The 25,838-nt window shown below is 33.8% G+C and overlaps 1 protein-coding gene across 4 annotated transcripts in view; it reads right to left on the bottom strand.

The window, feature by feature from the left end:
- The window catches only part of LOC149568173 (eukaryotic translation initiation factor 2 subunit beta-like), a 56,024-nt gene extending 30,535 nt beyond the window's left edge, over positions 1-25,489 (bottom strand). The window contains exons 1-8 of one of the 4 annotated variants that reach the window (XM_089821180.1): positions 25,451-25,489; positions 25,287-25,353; positions 25,147-25,214; positions 23,950-24,058; positions 23,753-23,796; positions 23,552-23,606; positions 23,247-23,341; positions 1,326-1,471 (exon numbers count right to left, since the gene is read on the bottom strand). In XM_089821180.1, the coding sequence (XP_089677306.1) occupies positions 1,326-1,471; positions 23,247-23,341; positions 23,552-23,606; positions 23,753-23,796; positions 23,950-24,058; positions 25,147-25,194 (497 nt within the window). In that variant the 5' untranslated portion in view covers positions 25,195-25,214; positions 25,287-25,353; positions 25,451-25,489. Of the gene's footprint in view, positions 1-1,325; positions 1,472-23,246; positions 23,342-23,551; positions 23,607-23,752; positions 23,797-23,949; positions 24,059-25,146; positions 25,215-25,286 lie in introns of all 4 variants that reach the window. The other 3 variants (XM_089821178.1, XM_089821179.1, XM_089821177.1) reach the window with 3 other exon arrangements.
- Positions 25,490-25,838: the final 349 nt, after the last annotated feature.

The raw sequence follows: 25,838 nt of genomic DNA, 5'->3' as shown, positions 1-25,838 counted from the left end.
CAAGGAAGATGCAGCAGGATGGACTCTGTTTAATAATAGAAAAGCTGCTCCAAAGGAACATTTTTTGAGACACATGCTCCTTCTGTATCACAGTGAAAAAGGTTTAGCCTGACTTGTGAAGTTTCAAGTTTTTGGTGAGAATATTTGACCTGGCTCTCCCCTACTGGTGTTGTTTTAGTGGGTATCTTGGTTTTTATTCTACTCTTTTTAGATGTATTTCTCAGGCCTCAAACTAGATCTCCAGAATTGCATCAAAAAAAACTCACAATGAACTGGCATGCTTAAAGCAGTATTAAGGTACTCTAGTCATACCACAGAGGTGATTTAAAACAGGATGTGAAAAAGTAGTCTAATTTAGACATGTATTTGAGAATTCTTTGGCAATCACTACCATCTCTATTACACAGTGAAGCATGATAACTTAAATAATTTTAATTTGATTGTGGTTGCAAATAATAGAGAAAGGTTAAAAAAATGGTACAAGTGTTTCAATGCTGACGTGAACTGCTGATTTGGAAGCAAACCAGAATGGATGCAAAGAATGGAAAAAAAATTCCGTATATAGTTTAAATTCTGCAGTAGTGATTGTACACTTAAAATTTCCAAGTACATTTCTCTCTAGCCTAAATGCTTTACTTGCAGAAAAGTTCTTTGTCAATATGTTTTTAATGAAAATAAGACTCCTTATATACTTTAATATAAAGATATAATGAACAGGAGTGCAACAAGCAACACTGATTCGTAAGAATAGATCCAACTATTTATCTCTCAATTCCATATTTCAATGGTATTCAGGGTGTATTATGAATTTCCAAGTATATTTATCTGTACCCTCAATGCTTTAAAAGTTTAAATGCAAAATAAACTTTAATTTAAATGTTCCTCTTTTTCTGCTCTCGAAATACAAAATTGTGCAAGGCAAAATGAGTCATTATATAAAAGCATTGCAGAAACTCCATATCTTGTTTAAAAAGCATTCATAAAAAGTCCTCACTGTTTTATCTTAACAAAATTGTCATATACGCACCAAGAGTAAGCAACACCTAAATAACACGAATTATCTGTTTATTTATCTAGATTTGTATTGACAGGTAAAAAGTAAAAACTGATAAACTGATCTAAGAAAAGGAATGTGCCATCTATTTCCAGAAGGATTTTAAACAATCCTAATTGCACTAATAAGTCTAAATTAAGAGTGTGAGCCATAACTAGAAATTTAATGATGGAACAATTTAAAGATCCTTAAAACAATAACTTTGTGTGCAATTGAACAGAACATTAAGCTCTAGATAGATAAAACTGCATAGGCACAAGACACCCCTTACGTTTTGCACAGATCCATGAAATTCACAAACACAGTCTTTTTGGTACCCTCACGGAGTACTTGAGGTGGCCTCATGACAGTTCTACGCCTGTCTCCAGCAAGCTCTGGATTGTTCTCTCGCAAGATATTGAATACTCTTCCAAGAAGCTGTATCAGCAAGACAACAATCAATAAATTGCCATATTATGAACTGCTAAAGCAAATCATAGAGAATCCAACCATGTCCGGAGCAATAACTCTAATTGTTATAACTTATCATTATAAGTACCAACAGAAACAATATACAATGGACTCGTGCAGACATTTAAAGGACATGTAAATGAAAATTTCATTTAGCCATAAATGCCTAGATGGGTGGAAAGTGAAAAATCTAGATTCATAGGTTGCAAAAACTAATATGCTACACCCCAAAGAACGAAATAGAGCACCACAATGTAGAAACAGTAGATGACATCATTTTCAATAGAAATTTTTCCCACATCTTTCATGTAAATTGTCACATTTCTTTTGATGTGCCAGTGCAATATATGCTAATATAATGTCCTGGGGGAACTAACAAACAACGCAATAGAAATAGATGGCATATCACTCTGGGTGCAAAGTTTTCCTCAAAAAGAAATAATGTAAATCATAATATATCTGTGAATGTGCTTAGACATATAATTAACAGAAAATGTCTGAAGACTGTAACTGAGCAGCAAGACTGCTAGTCATGCAAAGTTCTCCTCCAAAAGAAACTATGTAAAGTCCAGCATATTTTTAAATGTCTGCCTAAATATGTTGTGTGAAGGTCTAGACCATGTGAAACTGTGTAAATTCCAGTATTATACCTTTAAATATCCATGTGTACGTGAAATATGTTCTTATATAATTCCCCAGGGGAGCTAACAAACACAACAGAAATAGTAGATGACATCAATCGTACTGCAACGTTTTCCTCAGAACAAACTAGTTAAATTCCAATAAATCTTTAAAGGTGCTTGGACATTAGTACTCTCTTGAAAATGTCTGGAAGGCTCAAACTAGTGGTAGAGATGTACTTTTCTCGAATGTCTTTCTTCAAAAGAAACTATGTATGTTCTAGTAATCTTCAAATATGCCTGCATGTATAGTAAGACTATATTCCAACAAATCTATGGTGGCCATTGTAAGTTATAAAGGCAGAATGTTACCCATTAAAAAAAAATCAAGGCACACTGTCACCACTATGACAGCTCCAAATCAAATCTTACTCTACGAAGCACTGAATAGAACCTGAAAAACATGTGCAAGCATATAAAAAGTGTTTCTACCTGATGGTTGCAGGATCATATAACCCTCATTAACAAACCACAATAACCTACAAAATAGAGAACAACTGGCCAATATATCAAATGAAAGACCTGTATATCCATGGTAAGCCTACCTATGCTTTACTGGTAAAGATTAGTATACATATTCAAAATAAGTCTTAATTATGTAACTAAGACAACTAAAATACCCTTCGGTGTAACAAACAAATAATTGTGCTGCTTAAGATATGTTAGAGGAATGAATACTTAGCTCTATTAGATGTATTTTATGATGATTAAGATGTATATTTTATTTTAAGAAACCGCTTTTATCACTCTACATTTCGTTTCTATCTCATTTTTGTATCCATGTTTCGTGACTTTTCAAAGATTTATCCTTAACATAAGTGCAAGATGTAGTGCTTAGATTATATATAGATCTTGATCAATGGCAGAAGGGAATGACGAAGAATGACCACGAACAAAGGCAAGAAATGTAACTTGGGACTAAAAGCTGATTATTTGGATGTATCTTTGTACTTTTTGATGTATCAAGGCTTAGGCCGTTTCTCTATCAAAACAATAGAATAGAAACCAAGTAATGAGAATACTAAAAATGACAAATGCGTCCAGATCGAAAAACGCATCTAGGGGGTGTACGTTTGCTTCCTCCATGGTGTAACATAGATCTTCTTCCTGATCATAGTACATATTCTCCATGTTAGGTAATCAAATCATTTCCTTTTGAGTCTTCTCTCTCAACAAAGCTACCAACTGAAATCTTTTTAAATAGAGTCGCCACCTCTTTCGAGGAATGTGTTGATCTTCTGGGTTCTCACTTCCATCAGAGTATGCTTCCAATCAAACTGATAGAACTACCATCTGATTTCTGGCCTGCAAAATCTGAAATTCTAGGTAACTTCACAACACTTGTTGCGAGCAACTCTCCCCAGTAGAGCCGCCAATCTACTAGTTCCCAAAACTGTAGATTGGATCCAAGAGCCTGCCACTTCTCCGATAGGATTCCGCAATCAGTTTTGGCCAGCGAACGAGAATCACCTTGATTCCTCTGCACTTCAAGCTTCGTTATACCCAGGCGGGCAGACCTTCACCTCAAACATTGGCTGCCCAGTTCAAGGTTTTCTATAGTGAATTTAAACTTTGTGAGTTCTTCGGTTGGCAAAATCCTCGTCAAACAATATGAATTTGAATATTGAGAACTTGAATTGTATGAATTGTATAAGGTTTGTCAATAATGGATTTGATGCTTGTAAGAAGGAAGTTTTAGATTTTCTAACTTCAAATATAAATTTAACAAACCAGTGCTTTAACTTATTTGGGCAACAAAGTCAACTACAATGAAGATTATAAAATACAACTTTATAATGTTCTATGCACTTATACTGTCAACAATTCAATAATCAAGGTGCGACAAATCAAATATATGTACACAATTCTAACCTAGTCCAGATTGTGCCTTAACTCCTAAGGTTGGGAGACAGACTAGACGCAGATTTGGAAACAGTTAAATATTTCACAATGTTTGCAATGATAGAGCTTAAAAAGCCATAGATGACCTCGTCCACTTATCCGACATCAATTGTTTACAGATTTGAAAAATCATAATAAAGGACCAATCAACTAAAGTTTAATTCTCCATGCCTTGGAAAAATAAACAATGGACCTTTTATTTTATTATTAAAATAAAATAAATGAATTACATTATAAAGTCATATTTAATTCTCCTTATTCCTCCTTGCAAAATAAATATAAAATGCTCCTTCTTTGGGCTTGATTCTTTTTTAATATGTTTTTAGAATATGTCTTTTGACTTCCCCTATATAGATCTTATAAATAAGGGAACGTGACTATTAAATCAAAAATCACACCTTCTCAATAAATAACTCATACTTCCTTAATAAAGTACATAGCTTCCAATGACTAATCCTTCGATCATCTTTAGTTCTTTGCTTGCACCTTTTCAACTCTTTTAACCACATCACAAACTCATATTATCAATCTTTGTCTATAGTAAGATTAGTCCTTATTTTAATTTTTGACATGATCTTTTACCACTGTCCAATACTTTAAAAGTTTATTGGATCTTCTATAATTGTTGTTCTTGACTTTATTCTAGTCGTCATTTTTTGTGTTGTCTCCTTCAGGCTATTCTTCATCTTGCATGGATTGCGCTTCGAGATTTTGGGTGTTCCTTTCATACATATAACTCAAGAGTCAAGACCATATCTTCAGGACCACACAATATATGAGAAATCTGCGTCTAAAGTATGTATCGAAGGCATAAACAACTTTAAAGGAGCCAACATAGCCGCTTTAGTACATCTGTAGTAGGGACTCAAAAACCATGCGTAGCACATTCCTCATCATCAATATATATACAATAGAGGCCCCACTCAAATCGAATGATCTTTACAGTGGAGTATAAGAACTCCTTCATTCCAAACATTACTGTTTCAATGAAATTCCATTTTGTTTGCATATTAATGCATAAAGTAAAAACATTGTTTGATTCCTTCGCAAGCGAAAAACATTATCGCTCTTCAACCTTCAACAACACATACCATCTGATTGTCTCGTGCTGAATACTTGTTTAATGCTTTTCCTTTATACAATTTGTCTATTTGCTTAGAACATTTTATTCCTATGCTAGTGGAGTATGAATTGATTTATATGATATAAAGCAAATAGGGCTGTCTGGATATGCCCGTGTCCATTTCTTCAAACTCCCCCTCCAAAGTGACCGTATCCACATAAGGATTTTCTTCTTCAATATCAAACTCCTGAATAATACGGACATAAGACTCAAAATACAGAGTTGTGTTTCAATATTCTGCAAATCTTTCGAGTTTACCAGAACACAAGTGTGGATCCCATCATATCCCCCATATATTATACTATGGAAACTCACAATATCATTATTTGAATTTATTTCTTTCAATCGTATTACTGTTTATTACTGTCAAGAGTTCATACAATGTTTTAGTGATGTTATGTGACCCGTGCAATCCTTACTCCAGCAACTTGTGCAATTTACGGCACATATGCAAATCAAATGCTCCAAGTAAAGTTGATTCTGAGGGCTGCACAATTCTAGATTGTCATCTGTATATGGAGTGTCTATAGATAATCCCGTATTTTTAAGTCTTCAAATCTTCATTGGTTTTATGCCAGAGGATATCCCGTCATGACTCGGCTCACTGCTTATCTTGACAAAGGTCTAACAGTAATTGTTTGTGGTTTTAGAGGAAGAAAATGTGTAGCTGCAGATGTCACTAATTCCCAGCCGTGTGATGCTTGTGATTCCACAACTTGCATGTTCAACTATAATATTTCTCAAACGTTCAGCCTGAAACTAGATTATGATCAATAGTACCCTTTTTTGTTCGCTAACTTCTTAATATTCCTCATATTTATTTGGTATGACAACAATGGCATCATCAAATCTCCAACATTATTTCAAAATAGAGGCCCTAAATTTTGCAAAAAATTGGGCTCCATCACTAGGTAAAGTTTCTTTTCCTTAATTTCTGATTCAAAAAAATTTATTTTTCCTCCATATCATTTTTTTCACAGCCAATAGAAATTTAAAGAAAAAGTCTTTTTCTAATTTTGAAAATGTATCAACTTTGTAAACTTTAGAATAAATTAATAGACTTCAAATATACTGAAGTCTCTGATTGGTCAAATCTAATAAATAAATTGCATCTAACAGATGCAATAGTATCCTGCCATAGCAAGGACTAATAAGAGTGTCACCTTGTTGACAAATGGGCTAATGCTCCTCTTCTTTCTTCTCCCTTCCTCCTTTGTACAGCAACGAAGAAGCAGGGTTTCCTTTCTAATTATTTCACTGTGGAGTTATTGAACTAGTTATATATAAATAAAATATTTAATTGCTCCATCCATTTTTGCTTTAAAAAACAATAATAATAATAACACACAAAAAGGAAAAAAAATTAAAACAAAACAAAAGTGAATTAATAAAAGAAAAATAAAGAATACCATGTAAAAGCAGAAGAAGAAAAACTGATAATAAAAGAAGAAATGATAATAATAACAATAAAACTAAAAACCACAAACGAAACGATAATAATAAAAATTAAATAATAGTAATAATAAATCAAACTAAAAATTTGAAAAAAAAAAAAGAACCAAAAGATGGAGACATCATAGGACTAAGGAAACCACAAGGTAATGTCGAGTCATAGCAAGAATGGAAGGCGAAAAGGAAGGTAAGGGGAAGGAAGAAGCCAAAGGCCCCAAGAGGCGAGAAAGATGGTCAAGAGATGGGAGCAGGGACGACGACCAAGACAAGAGAAGCGAGAAGCAGCAACACCTGTCAAGGCCCAGGCTAGGAAAGAAAACCCAAGCATCAAAAGGGAAGAACAATCACGCATGGTGACAACCACAACCACAACCATAGATAGCAGAGAGTAAAGGTTGCCTTGTGGTACTAAGACCCCAACCTCATCACCAAGGGGAGTGTACGTTGGTTTCTATGGCTTCCTCATGAAGAAATTATCTTCCTTGTGAAAGATTTCAGTGCTTTCTAAACAAATATGATGTTTAGAAGACAAAGAATGTTCAGCAAAGGCAGATATAAAAACTTGTTCATGTTTTATGTCAGCTCCATGTTCTTCGATCCTAATGTCAAAAGAGTGGTTCGTTTCAACAATGTATGGCAACCCGCATAAGCAAGAAACTTTGTAGACTCCAGCCTCTAAGAAAAATGTCCTTATAATCTTTTAGAGGAAGATGACTCTACACAAGGAAGAGTTCTTGAAGGTACAATGAAATCCTCTTTTTTGAGAGGATTTTAGAGATCTTATGGGAGATACCTTTGATATAAGGCAGCAAAATATTGGGGACATCAAAAGGAGGAGGAAGAAGAACCGGATGAAAACCGAGACTTGGCTTCACTAAGGGCCCTAGCAATTTGCTTATTGGTATACCCATTGAGTCTAAAGATACGCCAAAGGTGGTCTAACTCTTGGTCCAAATTGTCACCATCACAAATATGATAAGCCCTCAAGGTTAAGGTCTTGAGAACACCAACTTTTTTGGTGCAGGTGGTGGTGAGACAAGGCATGCAAATAAAGGTCACTATGTGTAGCCTTGCGGTAGACCCCTCAACCAAGGGAGTCATTTGGATTCTTGATAATCAAGAAATCCAAGAAAGGAAGTTGGTTGCTAGACTCCAACTCCATAGTGCAAGTGATAGACAATTTAATGCTATTAAGGTGTGAATGAAAATCATCCAATGTGTCTAGGCCATGCAGCCAACACACATTCATGTCATCCACATAACACTTTCACCACTTGAGCCTAAGGGGGTAGAAGGAAAGTGTCAGGTCTTCAAAACACTCCATTTATAGGCTAGCTATGACTATGGAGAGAGGAGAGCCCATGGCCACACCCTCCACTTGCTCATAGACGACACCTTGGAAAGCAAAGAAAGTAGAACTTAAGCACAACTCCACCAAGCAGGCATCTCTACAGCGACCTTACTATTCATAATATTGATCACCTCAAGGATGTGTACCTTAGAAAAAAGGGAGCCCACAGCAAAACTCACCAAGAGATCGATGTCATCTAGTTTAGAGTCCTTAATAAACTCAACAAAATGAAAGGAGTCCTTGATAAAGGAAACAGATTTACCAACCTAAGGGGTTGATAAGTTTGTAAAGATGAGAAGCCAGAAGGTTTGTGGGAAAGCCCATAGTGTCAACAATGGGTCTAAAAGGAATGCCCTCTTTATGGCTCTTAAGGACCCCATAGATTTGAGTCACTTTCTTGGAGGAGATGAGATGCCTCTTTGTCATACCATCAAAAGAGGAGCACACTATGGCCGACTTAACACATTTTAGAATTCTAGAGCAAGGATTCCAAGATAAGAGTTTGTAGTTGCTTGAGTCAAAGAGGACACCCATTTTGGCAATGTAATCATGCTTGTTCATGATGACCATTGCATTGCCCTTGTCGGCTTCAAAAATAATAATGTCATTGTTGTGAATTAACTCGTTGAAGGCCAAGATTTCAGCTTTGGGGACACTCCATCTTGGACGCTTCGTACGTCTGAGGGCAATGGCACAATCTTGCCTAATGTCTTTAACAATGTCAATTGGAAGAGAACGAACAACAAACACACATACAAACCATTATTTCTAATAGGCACATGTTCTTTGGTCAATTTCTAGAAATGTATTTAAACCATGTGGGATACAAAGCTAACAAAATCCATTGCTTGTCAACCTCAAACAAATGGAAAAAAATGATTGGTAAATCAAATGAATGGGCAAGTGAAAATGAGAAGAATATTTGGCTTTCATAAAATGCAGCTACAATAATGTTTTACACATTTCTATAACCTAACTAGTCAGTTTCCTCTCATTTCTCTGTTGTCATTGTACTAAACTACTCCTGCATTAGGAACAAGCACCAGTTTGTGGATGGGACAATATAGTGCAGTCATAACATCACACGTGCCATACGGATTCATCTCCACAAGGTAACATCACACATGCCATACGGGTTCATCTCCACAAGGTACCCAATGTAGCAAGGCACACTCATGGAGCTCAAAAGAGAAAATCCCCATCAAAGAAAAAAATGTTCAATTTACCATTTTTAACAATAAAATATGCATGTTTGACCCTGAAACATGAGTGAAAATTAAAAGAAGTCCAAAGCACTTGAAAATGATTCATTTTAGAAACACAAGCCCACACAAACACCCAATAGCATTAAAAGATGACATGCTAGTTTTTAGCTTGCACAAGGGACCTACTAATGAAAGATAAGTGTTTGTGTGAATTCCCAAGCTTGCTTTATTATTTCCTCCACAATGATTGGCATTATTATTGGTGGTGCATAAGTAGTTATCATGTTCAAAAACACTGATAGGCATCGCCTCTCAAATGCAGTTGAATGCTATTCAGGAAATCCCACTAACAACAATTAGATTCATTGGTTTACAGTAACCTTGAGCTACCCAAAAGAAAACTTTTAGATTTGTTTTTAACATTTTGATTTTTTTTGTGATTGTTTTTATTTTTTATTACATTCATACATATTGTAGCGTTGTATTTTTTTAAAGTAAAATTACATACTATATTACTAAATTTTGTCTTCTTAGAACAATCTATCTAGAAAGGCTAATTGTTCAAGTTGAGTGACCCCCAAGGTCAACAAACAATTCAAATTTAATCAACCATCTCCTCTCTAGAGGTATGTTATAATAATTGAACAACTTTGTGAAGGTGGCACTTTTCTATGGAATTGTACTCAATCCGAGACCCAATATAAAGGCTTGTACAATCATGTGAAAGCTGACTTATATGCTATGACCCACCATAGAATTACAATTTGATAAGGGCTAAACTCAAAGATGTCCTCAAAGGAACAAATTACAACATACTCCCAAGCTTTATTTCTTATTTTCTCTGCAACGATTGGCATTACTATGATCATTGGTGGTGCATTGCTAGTTGTCATGATCAAAAATACTAATAGGTACCACCTCTCGTGTGCAGCTGAATGCTATTCACAAAATCCCACTAACAACAATTAGATTTGTTGGTTGCAGTAACATTGAGTTACCAAAAAAAACTTTTAGATTTTTTTTTGAACATTTTGAATTTTTTTGTGCTTGGTTTTATTTTTTGTTACACTAATACATATTGTGGGGCTGTATTTTTTTGAAACTAAAATTACATGCTATACTAATAAAATTTGTCTTCTTATAGCATATCTATTTAGAAAGGCTGACTGTTGAAGTTGAGTGACCCCTAAGGTCAATAGACAATTCAAATTTGATCAAAAATCTCCTCTCTATTGGTATATTGTGATGATTGAACAACTTCATGAAGGTGGCACTTTCCCATGGAATTCTACTCAATTTGGGACCTAATATAAAGGCTCGCATGATCATGCAAAAGCTAACTTACATGCTATGAACAACCAAGAATTAGAATTTATTAAGGGACAAACACAAAGATGTCCTCAAAGGAACAAATTACTGTATACATTAAAAAAAAGAATGCTAGTGCAATTAGTGAGACACAAAAATTAAAACATTGTTTTTTAACAAAAAAAGGAATTGGAAGCCATTCACAAAGTGTCCTTCAATAATAACTACCCTACATCTTTTCTTGCAGACACCATCTATCAAAGAAGAATATCCCACTTTTTCTACCCACAAGAGAAATTGGAAGCCATTTACAAAATGTCCTTCACTATAACTAACCTGCATCCTTTCTTGTAGACAGCATCTATCAAAGAAGAATATCTTACTCTTTCTACCCACAAGAGGCCCCATTGGATGAGCCATTTTAGAATGAAACATTAGACATTGCATATGAGTACACTGCATATTGCATGTATGCCAATGATTTTCCTTTCAATCTTCCAAGACCACCTTATTGGTCGGATAAGGCGATAGCGATTAGAGTCAAACACCCTCCATTTATTCATCTCCTAGTCATTAGAATGTGCAAATTACATTGGAGGAAAAAGAGAAAGAAAACTGCATATATCATTAAAACCAATCAAATACACCTATGTTGAAATAAGAGTGTCCATTATTTCTAATGGATTGAAGAATCGCAAAACTCTTTAAGTATCATTGCAATGTCCACTAAAGGGACAATGAAAACATGACTAGTTGTGAGGGGCAAATGAAGGATGCAAATTTCATTTCTAGAATCATCATTGCATCCACAGAGTTGGTTGGTACTACAAATGTTGTTCAAAACTCAAGTTGTCAAAGACAATGCAAAAATTGTAGGTCAACAAAGTTATCGGCTGAAAAAAAGCATAAGAATATTTTTTAATTCTTGCTTCGAACTAATTCATGACATATTGTACTTATTTTTATTTTTATTAGTTATTTCTTGTCTTCACACAAATTAGGTTGTTAGGACTCAATATACTGTTTTACATAATACAATGATTTTGGTACTTGTACGTGCAAGAGCCATTGGGTGACACAATTACCTGCAACCAACAGAATGCATGGAGGTAATCAAATTTAACAAGGGCCTGAAGATAAAATCATTGATCAATGGATGTTGAAATTAAGTTTTCATCAAGCCCATAACAAGTATGATCAACATAGTTGATACAAATTATTTGTGTTTTGAGAAAATATATAATGGCTTGGACTCTGTGTTAGGAAAAATAAAGGCAATAACAGCAGAAAAGGAAAATGATTCCTAAGGAAATGGTTTTCCTATGCATGAAAAAAACCATTATTGGTCACTGAAACAACACACCCTTGCCATCTCCTCGAATGTGTCATTATACTGAGGTGGGGATATGGACAAGGTGGATGCCCATCTCCGATACATCCATCTAAATATTACAGTTTACAGATACCTTTCTGCATGGGACGTTGTGCCCCCACCTAATACCTCCTCAACCATTCTTTTAAGAACAAATGAATTTAAAACCGCATTAATCCATGAAGTACATCCATCACACAAAGACTCATTATAGAAGACCATCCATATTTATTGCCTGTGTCAAAAATTGGATAGCTAACAAAAGATGTGGTATTTGAGAGCTTTGTTCAGCAGCAATTCTATATATGGCAGCAATGATTTAAGACAAATAACACTTATGTTAGGTGTTAAGCAGCGATCAATAAATCCCAGCAATTAAAATATTCAAAACGACTTAAGCAGCAATTATTTATCTTCAAACTAATTCTAATTAGTTGATTTCAAACTATCATTAATTAGGAAAAGGCATAAAACTAATTCTAATTAGTTGATTTCAAAACATCAGGAGTTAGGAAAAGGTACCAGTCTCTGAGAGAGACACCTTGTTTGGCAAGGTAGTGAACTTTGCAAAAGGATGTGTCCATTCAAAAGATATATAAGATAGGTTTTCATTTGAGGAAGGCATCAAGAAAATCAATTGAAGGAGGAGCATCACTGGTCATAAAAGAACAGATTGGTTTATAAGATGTCAGTGATCAGCCAAATTGATCCAATCGGTCATATGAGAAATTACTAAATATTACAGGAAATAACATTCTTGTTCATTTGTTATGCTCTTCAAAAATCTCTTATCAAGATGTTTATAAACTTTATTATGTTTCTTTAATTAAATAAGTTGCCTGCTCTTAATTCCCACAAACAATCATAGCAGGAATGGAGGGAAATATGTTAGGGAGTGATGGTAGAAATGGGTTCCCTCCAATTCAGTTGGCAACCCCAAGGGATGGAATCATCAAGGTCAATGATCCTGCTGCTTGTAGGCCAAGGGGCGAGTTGTCTTGGTTAGACGTTGTAAGCTCTTGTGCTTTAATTGGGCAGATCAGTCAGTGATATCCCTTTATGTAAGAAGATAATCCTGCTGCTTGCGGGCCAAGGGGCGAGCTGTCTTGGTTAGACATTGTGCTGCTTGCAGGCCAAGGGGCAAGCTGTCTTGGTTAGACATTGTGAACTGTTGTGCCCTAATTGGGCTGATAAGTCTGTCATATCCCCTTCTGTAAGAAGAGTTTAATAAATAAATTAGTTAATTGAATACATCAATCATATATATTGATTGCTAAATAAAAAACAATCAACAAATTAATTAATAATTAAATAAATATATTAATGATTCATATTGATCATTTAATAAATAATAATTAATTAATTAAATATTTATGTTAATCATTATAATATATCAAAGAAACTTAAACATACAATATACATCACCAGCAATAATCGATACCTCGTACCATAGTTGAAAAACTCGGTTTCAGCAATATCTCGGCTAGCTCAAAAAATTTGAAAAACTCGGAATCGCTAGAAACTCGGCAATATATCGACACTTTTATCAAACATTTCAAAATATATAATTTTTATAGAAAGATATTAATAAATAATTAAGAAAACTTTAAATAAATATATTTGTTCTCTATAATGAATTCATAATTTATAAACACTATAAACTTATAAATGCTGTTAATAAACAATGCATATGCATATTAGCATTAAGAATAAATATACTGTATTATAATTTATTAGAAATACAGTTATTAATTTATACTAATTTATAACTCTCTATAATGAATTTATTAATATGCAACATTATACTACTTTAGTATTAATATATAGTATTATAAATTTAAACAACCAGTTCTAATTAATTAAAATTTGTATATTATAAACTTAACTATAAACTCACACTCATCAATTCATAACTTGTAGTTATATAAATTTACAACTTATAGCTTTATAAAAATATATAGTGATGTTGATGTGTATACAGGAGCATAATAGTGATGTGTATGTGAGGAGATTTGACTACTATGTGTTGACTTTCCAAATCATTCATTGGGGATGAAATTTGGCACACTTCAACAAATTTACATTAAATTTCCAAAAATGTTTTCTATAACCTGTTGAAGAGAAAAACCATTATGTGTGTATCCTACAATTAGCACTCCATGTGATGGCATCTTTGAGGCATATCGTCGAAAATTGAAATAGTTCTTGTGTCTGAATCTGTGCTTCTACGTTTTCTCAGCGATCTGAATCTATGTGCCTTAATAGTCCTCAGTAATTGCACCTTTCCTCAGCAACCATCGCAGCCTACGGGAAAATGAAAAAGCTCTAAACTTTTTTAGAATACTTTATTGTATTTCAAGTTGACTTAATCAGCAGTTTTTTGACCCAAAAATCATAAAAACTGTGATTTTTTCATCCCAAATGCAGTGCGATTTTTTCAAAATATCATCAGCGATTTATTTGGCGATTATATCAGCTGGCAGTTTTGCTCACAATATCTCATGATATCAGCCACATATCGCTTTTTTTTTTAACTATGCCTTGTACAATCATACTATTGAGTAATCAATCAAACTAGGGGCACTCATGGCAAGTAAGTATTGACCCAGACAAGCGTCTCTTTCAAGAGATTATTAATATCGTAAGACTAATTTGAGATTAATCAAACATTAAATTAATGGCATGATGAGCAACAAAGCCAAGAGAAGTGTATTGCACCGCTTCATCTACAAACAGACTATATATTTATAACAGTCCACTCATCAAACTGGGATCATCAATCAGCATGGAAGTAAAGGAACCAATATGGAATTAAGGATCAGAAAAGTCTAAACCATTCATCAGGCAACGTTTGTTTCAGACTGAAGTCTGAACTCAGGCATCAATATATACCACCATAATTGGTACGCACATTAACTTGAGTCTTTCCTGCTGAGTAGAATGAGCATAGATAATATTAAAAGAATTATATATATAGATGTGTATGTGCATAGATCCTGTTACTACTTCAATAAACAGAAGAAGAGGGCTGAAGCAACCAAAGATGGGCAATCTAATGCAAAAGGATAGTTCCCAAGATAAAGAAGGGATCGGGATCCCTTTTAACCTTGAGGGCTCGGTCCCAAGACAGGATAAGGGCTGGGATCTGTAAACCTGGAGGGAGCCTATCAAATGGTCTCTAAGTGCTTTCGTTTGCCTCCAATGTCTTCTCCCTTCTCCATAACTGAAAAAATAATAAGATCAGTCTCAATATTATAAGTTGTAAACAGCCAGGGAATCTAATTACTTGATTCATGTACAATCTTCTCTACCTTGTACTATCTAATATTATAGAAGTTGGATTACTATATATTTCATCAATCTAGTTTACAGCACAAAAATATTAAATTTGTGGTAAGCCGGTAATGACTGAGTCTAGACCTAGTAGGGACATTACACAATCTTCCTTTGTGACCTGGGTTCCCTCAAATTATGTAGCCTCCCCCAAGGGATGGAATCATCAAGGTGGATGTTCCTGCTGCTTGTGGGCCAAGACGCGAGTTGTCTTGGTTGGCCATTGTAGCCATTGTGTGCTCTTGGGCTTAATTGGACTGAACAATAACCAAGTACCAATTATATCTTTCCTCTCCAAACCCCACTATGGTTGATTTAAGAAAAGGGAACCCTCAATGCTCGATTTGTTAGATCACCAAGTAGCATGTTTAAGTCAATTTAGGCAATTAAAGACATGTGTACATGTATATGTATTAATATTTGGTGGTCGATTTATATGTACATGTATGTTTATTTATATTTGTTGTTGGATTGTTAACCCTAATTAGAAAAAATTAATCTCATGATTTATATTACAAATTTCCTCTAACATGATTGCAACATCTCAAGCAGAATTATCTTGATAAAGACATTTTATTGGTAAAGGTATGATTCTTACAATATTATGCTCCTTATTTAAATTACACTTGTGATTCTAGGGCAAGATTAAGGATTATCCCAAATGGAGGCATTACATGGTAGAACTACACCATTACAGGCAATTAAATTGTCAAAAGGTACAAGAAAATATTCTACGGAATCTTCTCAAATCCAAAAGTGGTGGATAATGTTGTAATGTCATAAATTGCATACCCAATGGTAAATTGTGAGCCTCTCATCAGAGAGGTCTTGGGTTCGAATCTACTCAAGATTAACTCGTAATAATAATTAATCTTAACAATAATAATAAATGAATAATATATAATCTAGGCTTCAGCCAATTACATATCAAAAAAAAAAATTCCCACTTAACCTCCTTTACAGGGGGTCAATATTTTTGGCCAAAACATGTTTTCAAAGTACTTTCTTAACCTTTTTTTTGTTAGACAGGTTAAGGATTGGAATGGAATTACGTGTTTTGGGGTAGGTTCCTTAACCTCTTTCGAATTTAAAGGTTGACATTTTGATTGCAAATATGTGTTTTCAAAGCTTTCTTTAACCTCTCATAACTTTTGACTCGGGCATCAGCTTCCAAAAATTCATAGTGTTGGACAGAGCTGTAAACCAGCCGGAGACCTTGGAATTATAAAATCACTAAAAAATTGATAAATGTGACCATTTTAACACTCAAAGTTAGGCATGTTCTGGCTCATTTTAGGCTCCAGGAGGAATTTTGGCTACTTGACCCATATGCAGAATAGGACATATTAGCCACAAGGCAACTACTATTTCCCACAAGTAACCTTAGTTGACATGATGAAAATTTTAAAATTTTGGGTAGGTTTGATACCAAGGCAACAAATAGTAAATACTATATGGAAATAATAGTATATATAATAATCAAAATATATCATAAAAGAACAAAAAATAACAAATAATCAAAAAACAAATAGAATAAATAATCAAAATAAATAAATAAAGATAATCATAGTACATAAATAAAAAAATTCATCAAGTATCAAGAGCATCCAAACAAGGAGAATCCAATTCCTATCAAGTCCAATTCAAGCATCAAACATGGAACACAAAGAGTGATGTCTAGATCTAGGCATTTGTGAAGGCATTCATGTTTGTCTAAGTTTACCAGGTCTATGGGCTCTATGGGCAAATACAGATTCCCTTCGAACCAAATATATGATTTAGTATGTGATATACTAGTCATCACAAGAAGTGAAGGAAGGTGTATTTAAGACTTCATTAGCCACATCCGTACATGTAAAGCACTAAAGCTAGCAACAAACTCATATAAATGAATCTAATTTGTGAGAAATTAAATTCGTGGTAATTAACTAGAGATATTTTGTATTGTGATAGCAAACCTTATAAGCTTAGCTCCTTAAAATGCAGGTGACTGGTCTGAACACAAAATCAAAACTTTTGGCAGTTTCATGATATAGTGCTACCCATAATGTGTTCCAAGCTAGCAACATGTGCTTGTGATTACCCTTGCAAATATTGTATTCTATTACAAAGCATTAACTATTTCTCAAATAAATAAGCATAAGAATTGTATCTCCAAGCTTAGTCATTTTGATGTTTGATTATCTTGTCTAAAGATGACAAATAAATAATAAATTAAATAGTATATTATTATATTATAATGATTAATTTAAATCAAATTTTGTATTATTTAATTTTAAATTTTAATTTCCTTTTTCTATTATGTTTTTTTAAATGAAAAAAATAATGTGTATAATTGTTTGTACAATTGAACCCAAACCCCATTTTCAAAATTTGTCCTGCTAGCGAACACATTCTTGGAAACTGTATTTGAACCCAAACTCAAAACGACAACTTAGATGTTCTTCTAGCTCAAATCCAAAGTCAAGACAACATCAAAGACAACTTCAAACATCTTCATGAGTAGTTTTGACATTACAAAGACTTGCAAAGGTATAAGCATCTTATCAAGCCTCTGTTGCATATTAGCATGCTTCCTTTTCAAGCATTTTTATTTCAATTTCAAGGTTGATTCCTCAATCGAGGTTTTAATTAGGTAAACACCTTTCCACAACATTTTTCCCATTTTTCTATGTGCAAGCTTTGCATTATTGCCCTAAATTCAGAAGTTTCCACTTTTATTTGAATAGTCATCTTCCACGAAATCAAAGTATCATTTCATCCTTTTAGCGCTTAGCCTCGTCAAGACTAGTGAATCATCTTCCTTCCAAATTTTGATAGAAGATAGGTGTGAGTTTCTTAGTTTGTCAATTCATCCTGGTGAATCACCCTTGCATCTCTATTTTCATTGTTCCACAAAGTTTCCTGACATGAGGATGTGGTGGTGAGTTTTGAAGATAAGGAACACTACTATTTTCTTTTAATACAATTTCAAAGCTTCTATTTTGCCTCCAACTAATTGATTCAATCTCTCTCTCAAATTTTCACAAAGGTCTCTCCCACACTATTTTCTTTTTGTATCATCATCGTTCATCTTTCATCTTTCTTATATCAAGATCTTGAAGCTCCTTTTTATCACAGTGAGATTATCAACAAAAGCTTTGAAGATAGTTATTCCTTGTGGCATTTGCATGACAACAACTTTGCCTTGCAAGCATTTTGTCTTCCTTTGTTGGAGTGGTAAACAATGCCTTTGAAGCTTTCTTAGCATATTATACCATCTCTATTCAATAGCATATTGTTCTCAAATTTCCTTTCTTAAATGTCTTTTGCCTACTCATCTATCTTGCTTGTCCATGGTTTGAATACAACATGCACAATATAGCCACTCCCAAATGCTAAAGGGAAGGCTCTTTCAACTTTCCAACTTTCTAGGGTAATCTCTCTCCTATTCTCCTATCATTTTGTGATTTGGCTTAACTTAATACACATTTCTTTTTATCTAATATAATCTGTAATTTCATCACAATCCAGTATTTATGGAACTCGAAATTTGTGTAGCCTACATTATTATATTTTATGTAGACAAATTTACTTTCTATCCATATGGAACTTTAGCATGCCTCACTGTCATCCACACGCAACACAAATGTCCTGAATAGAGAGTTAACCAGACTGACCAAATGATCATTGTCGCTTATACTTTGTGTTCCCAGAGCCCGAACGATTTAATTTGACCCTATACTCACTGGGGCTTCAACTTATGTAATCAATAAGATAAATCAGAAGGTTGTGATTACCTTCAAATTAATCTGAGTGTGGAACAAGAACTTGAGCTCTCCAAGCATTGTTATCCTTCACAATATAATTCACATTTCCCACCCTACAAATGTTAGTACTAAATGTAGCAAACCCATATTCTCCAAGATCGTAGCAGTTACCCTTTTCAATCATATATGGTTGCACCTCCAAGGGCAAAATTATATGTTTTTGTAGCTCATGTGATCAAAATCCTCTCACAAATAAGCATTTTTAAATAAAAAATAACTTTCTTACCATTTTTCCTTCTTTTTTTAGTTGTACAGATGTTATCTTTATTTTAAACAAAGTTAGCAGTTCTTTGATTGAACAGAATTTTAGAGACTGATTTATCCAGTCAATTGAACATATCGAATTGCCTCGAAAAAAAACAGAAGATTTAATCTATGCCCATTCCAACTTACACAACTCATCACATAAGGTATAACTACAAGCAAGAGGTGATAAAGAATTGGGATACAAACCCTAAGTCTGCCAACTTGGATACATGTAACACAGAGCTTGTGAAGGTCATTTTCGATGATGAACATGGCTCCACATGATCTACATAGTGGAAGTGCCATTCCAGTTGCTTGTGGTTAAATTGATGTTGAACCAAGAGATGACTTAGATCTGGATGCTTTCAATGAAGACCAAGATGCAGATTTTTATTGTATTTACTAATTTAATGATTACTTTTTTCAAATTTTGTAAGGGTTCAACATTAATGATATAACAATGAATTCGTAATTACTCAATCACTGTCAAGTTGTCATGCCACCACCAATTTGAAAACAGTCACAGCCTTACCATAAACTGCAGCATTTTAAGTAAAATCGGGATGAATGAAACAAGAGAACAACAATTCATTTACGAAGTCAATTAAGGATACCTATAAGTTTAAGCTACGGATATCATTTTAGCAACAACTCTTCAAGAAGCCAGTTAAAAAATAAATAAAAAGAACATCTAAGGCAGTGGGATCCCAGGATAAAAGATATTTAATTAGCATATAATCAAGGATAAAACAAGCGATTAAGAGGAAGAGTTGACTCTTTAAAAGGGTGGCAATTGCAAAAAGGTGTATCCTTTCAAAACAAAAACTATGACCCTTTTCTTTATGGAAGAAATAAAAGGAAGGAAGCCTAACATCCAAAAGAGGATAAGATCAAACCCGAGAAGATTCTCACATATTTATATCTGGGTATAAGCAGCAGATCAGATTGATATAAGAAAAACCAGCAGACGACCGCATTCACAAGTATTTTGCATGCAATAATGATAGTTAAAAGTTAATAAAGTTCGCAAATTTCATATGTTTCTTTATTTAATAATTAGTTTATATGTTCTTTATTCACACAAGCAATCTTATGTGAATGGAAGGAAATTTGTTAGGGAGAGGCAGTAGATTGGTTCCTTCTATTTACAGAACAAGGGTGAATTGTCTTCACTGGATGTTCCTTCTATTTATGGTCCACGGGCGAATTTTCTTAGTTGGATGCTTTATGCTCTTGGGCTTAATTGGCACATACAATCTTCCTCAATATCCTGGGTTCTTTGATTTAAGTAGAACACCCCAGGTCAGAATTGTCTTAGTTGGATATTGCTACCAATTGTTGGCCAAGAGGCAAGTTGTCTTAGTTGGATGCTGTGTATTCTTGAGCTTAACTAATTGGACTGAACAGTCTCCAGACACCTTTTGTAGTTTTCCATCTCCAAAACCTACTACAGTTGGTTATGTGAAATGGAATTATTGATGGTTTGGTTCCTAAAGTTCAAAAGCTATTGCATAATCCAACTAAATAGATTAAGACAATTATATAAATATATATATATGCACTTCTATTTGTTGTTGGATCCCTAAACCTTATTAAAATAATTGGCCTTCTAAATTATATTTCATATGTTGCCTAACATGATAGCAGGATCTAAACTAGGATTAATCTTGATGAAGACATACAACTGGTAAATATATATAATTCTAAACAACATATTGTGTTTCTTATTGAACTTGTGATTTCAAGGCAAATTTTAGGATCATCCCAAAAAGGAACGTCACACAAGTGTCATAGAATCAAATATCAAATGTATTTTAAATTTTGTACGTGTATATTTGTAGCATCAAGTAACACGTAGTTTCAATTTTGTGCAGTGGGCTTTTTTTGCACATACAAATATAGCTATACTCTTACCTAGGACTAGCATGGCACATTCCGTTTACAAAACCAGCGAGTTAGATCACAAACTTTCCAAATCTCTATTGGATTTTAAGCCATTAGACACCTAATGATGCAGCTAACCCAATACTACCACACAGAATCATTTCCAAGACACTAATGCTGTTCATAAACCTTTGGAGCATTCCACATGGTTTCATCAACATCCTCTCAAAATCTAACAAAACAATAATCATCAGTACTACCAGAATACAGCATGAATGTGGCAAATGGATCTTTAAAAAAGCATACGGCATAGTTAGTGGCATTATCAGCAAAAGATTATAACCTATGAAATGCCTTTGCTCAACAAATGGTCAAAAGCTAGTTAGTTCTAGCCTTTGTATCACAGCATTTTTGTTTCAGGATGTTGGCAGAAGCTTACTTTACAATGCTTCCAATTGGCCACAGGGATCATGCTCCTTGTCATCGTAAAATTCATAGAAAGATTTAAAATAGAAACAAATAAAATACTTGTTAAGGATAATATACAGAGCACCCAACATGAAGAAAGACCTGAAAACAACAAACTACATATCTGAAAAATGATGTTTGTTGGTGAACCCTCAAATTAATTGTAAGTAAAAGTCTCCAGATCAAGTAATCGCTCTCTGTACTCCAGTTGTTCTTTAGTTTATATCAAATATCTTGATAATCATTCTCTGTGTTCATTTCTCTCTAAAATAGTACCAAAGCTCGAGTCAAAATTCAAAATTTGAGAAAGCGTGAACACCTAGAGACTAGTGCTAGCAGTGACACTTCAAGTAACACACATGACACAAAAGTACCAAATAAGCATTGTACATTACTTTACAAAAATGTACGGAACTATTTGGGTATTTTTCCCCAAAAATCGCAGGTATATTTTTGCTAAAGTCAGAATTTAGTTCTGCAAAATTGCATGCTCTTTTTGGCAAAAAAAACAGTGAGATTGTTCAAATTGGGCTCTTTGGTAGAAGTCAAGCTGTTTTCTGGAAAAATCATAGCTGATACATTTTTAAATATTTTTTATGCTTTTTTTAAAATATCATGGGCCCTTTCTTATTAGGTGATTTCAAACCTGCACAATGGGCTTGTGCGTTACTATTAGGACAATTTTTGAATAATTGTGGGTCTTCTGCAATATTTTGTAGATTTTTTGTCAAAATTGTGGATTTTTCTGAGTGGTAAGGTTTTCTATCAGATTACAGACCTGTATTTCAGGAATTTTTTATTTTTCATCAAATGGAGGAATTTTCAGCTATTTGTTCAGTGCCTGAAGTTTACAGTCACCAGGGCAAGGAATTTCGATTTTCTGGCTAAAGGTTTTACTGAGCACTTTAGGTATTCTTCAATATTTTATTAGCAGAAAATTTTGAAGTGTTTGCGAACTAGAGATTTTTATGTTACATGATTCCAAATTGCAGGAGGGATGGCTTAGTTACCAACCAAGTGTTGGAAGATAGCTTATGCTTTATTACCATTCCAAATTTCATTGACACACTCAACATCACATCTACCAATGTTGACCTAAAGTTCACAGAGTTGTACAATAAGCTCTTGCAGGCAATATGGATGGAAGTAGTTTGCCAGAAGAAGTAATAAACTGAGTATAAAACAGGTCTTCGCAGCCAAGGACAAGGGAAAAGGCAAATGGCCTCAAAAAAATGTCAAGGAAACAATGAGAATACTTTGAAGAATCTGAATAATACAACATTTTCATTACCACATTTGTAGAATAGAAAGAGATATATGTCACTAAATAGACTCTTGAACGCTGCACACAGGTTACTTGCCCATCTGTTTTTCATAAAATTCACATTCTATCAATTTCCACCAAATGTTTTTCCATTTTGTGTATAATTATCCACGCGTTCATGGATGATTCACTTTATTCATCTAGAAATGTTGCATTTAAAAACATTAATCCAAACAAGTATTCAAGCTGAAACACATCTGATTAATGAGATGAATATAATGATTCACTCACATACAAGTTAACTACCCTAGGCAAAATAGCAAACTAATAAATTTTCTAAAGCACCTCTTCATATTTGTAATCACGATCACTTCCCTCCCATGGATATCGAACTTGAAAAATAGTTTCTTCCCCTCCTTCATCCTCCTCCTCGTGGTTACCTGGGAATACACAAGACGCACAAAGATGGCAGTCAAAAAGAATAGAACTCGAAAGTCGGATGCCCTAATTTTAAATTCTGATAAAGAGACCAAAATAAATAAATAAATAGGAAGACCAACCAATTAGACTTCCATCAAAAGTCCAAGCTAGCATTCATTACTTTACGAAGGATACCAATCAAAACAACCAGATAACCTTAGCCTTCTCACCATTAACATCCTCTATGGGTTCTACATTCTCCTCATCTTGAAAACTCCCTTCCACCTGAAGAAACATTGACACATGTAATACAATTTTCAGATGTAATGCTGAAAAGTTTCTTAAATCACTCAAGTTCCTTAAATCACTCAAAATCATAACACCTCCAAATTTTAAAAAAATTACAATAGAGGATTAAAGATGTAACATACAGGCTTCTTTTTCTTTTTCTTTAGTCCAGTCAATGTATCAGAAACTGTAGATGCATACAAAAAAGTTGAACAGTTAATATTCTTACATACATCATGTATTATGTTGCAGATTACATTCTAATTGAAACATAGGATGGATTACCTACAAAGGCTCTATTCCATAAAAATTTCCATTAATACCGGAATATTCATTCTACCTGAAAGACTTTCCATTTTCTCTGTCACCTTCTCTGCTCCTTCATCTGTCGCATCTTGTAGCACAACCTTCTTCTTCTTTTTCTTCTTGTTAGGATCAAATGGAGCAAGCTGCAAATCATAACATGACATAATATATATACTTAAAATGGTGAAACAGAAATCCCAACTTGATTTAAATTATATAATATTGTACTCGAAATCATGAGGCAAGTGGCAAACATGTTGTAAATATGTATTATGTGTTTCTACAAGTTTAGACTATATTATTTTCATTATGCTTCATTAATCCTAGTGAGACCTATGCTCTGACTCGAAATCTCCTCTAAGCTTCCCTCTCATGGAGCTTGTGATTTGATTTTCCAAACTTGTAAGGTTCCCTATCTCTTTACTAATGAGATTTACTTTTACAACATTTTCTAAGAAGTGTATCGTTTATTAATTATTGTTAGAACTGTTCATAGTTCGGTTTGTCAACCATATTTGTCACAATAAAAAACTTGAAGAGAAAAAGCTAGAATTCATTTGCTGAATTTTTATTCTGTGTTCTATAAAGATATAATTGCGTAGCCTCTCCATGACCGTGCTATTAAATATCTTTCCCAGATGGTATACCCCAAGGTTTATGGAACTACTTTTACAACTGAGTGTCTTGACAAACCCACATAAATCAAACTTGTGTAAACGAATCATCTATTTTACAGCTTAGTGCCTTGAAAGCAAAGAAATAAACAAAAAATAATAACTATGAACTTACTGCTACAGCAGACAACAAAGACACAAAATTCTTTTTTTAAATCAGTCAACCCACATTACATTGCTTTCACTACGAAACTCGATACTACCGATGGTAGTAAATCAAATACAAATCCTGAGTTGCCCCTAATTAATATTGTGGTTTACATACTTAAGGGACTGCATACATATCAGTTAATATTTTAACAGCAATAAGAACAGAGCATAACTTTGGTTTCTACTGCGGTGAAAAACTGCCGATATACTAATATTTTTCCTTTTTTTGGATCCTAATTTCCTAATCGTAGGTGGTGGAGAAATTAACGTCTGCTAACAGCCTTGCCATTCCTTTTTCAATTTTTCTACAAACAACTACTATTATGGAATTTCCTGCAACTCCAGTATAGAATCACATCACGTATGTTCAAGATAGCTAGCTAGCAAGATTGATAGAGAAAACTCACCTCAGATACTTCTTCTTTCATTTCAATATGAGCCTCGTCGTCTGCCATCTTCCTTCAATACAAAACAACTGACCAGGGATTAGTAAAAACAATCCATCGGCAATAAAAAATTATCAAAAATACTTGAAACCCTAGCTTACTTAATTCTTGTTTTCCCTGCCTTAAGCTGGAGGACACAAGTTGTTGCTACTATTCCACCAAAGTCCACTGCAAAATCGTTTGAAAGCAGTGATTAAAACTCGTTTCTTCAGAAGACAGAAGAAACCCTCGTTAATAAATAAGCAAACGAGAGAGATCAACCAACCTTTGCTTATTCACGACCTCAAAATGGATTCTTTCTGTTGTATTCAATGGTGATTAAAAACAACTTATATTTTAACACTTCTATTAATGCAAGCATTAATTGCAATCTTGTGACAAGTAGATAAACGTTTTTTTTAAATAAACATTTTTCTAACACCTTTATTAATGAATGCATTAATTTCAATTGTACCTTTTCCACACATTTGTGACAAGCAGATAAACTTTTTTTTAAAAAGACAATTAGTTTTAATTGATGTTTATATTTGTAATTTGTAAAATGTTATTCAAATATAGAGATTTTAACTTTTTTAAATTGTCAATTTTCAAAAATTATTTTTTATATAGTTTAATTTCATATTTATTTTAATTTTAATTTGTATATAAGTTTA

The sequence above is a fragment of the Cupressus sempervirens genome, chromosome 3, assembly GCF_028749045.1.
Source record: "Cupressus sempervirens isolate cs-2001-9-10 chromosome 3, ASM2874904v1, whole genome shotgun sequence".
Classification (NCBI taxonomy): domain Eukaryota; kingdom Viridiplantae; phylum Streptophyta; class Pinopsida; order Cupressales; family Cupressaceae; genus Cupressus; species Cupressus sempervirens.
Note: the sequence above shows the minus strand (reverse complement) of the source record. Positions and strands in the feature narration are given on the sequence as shown.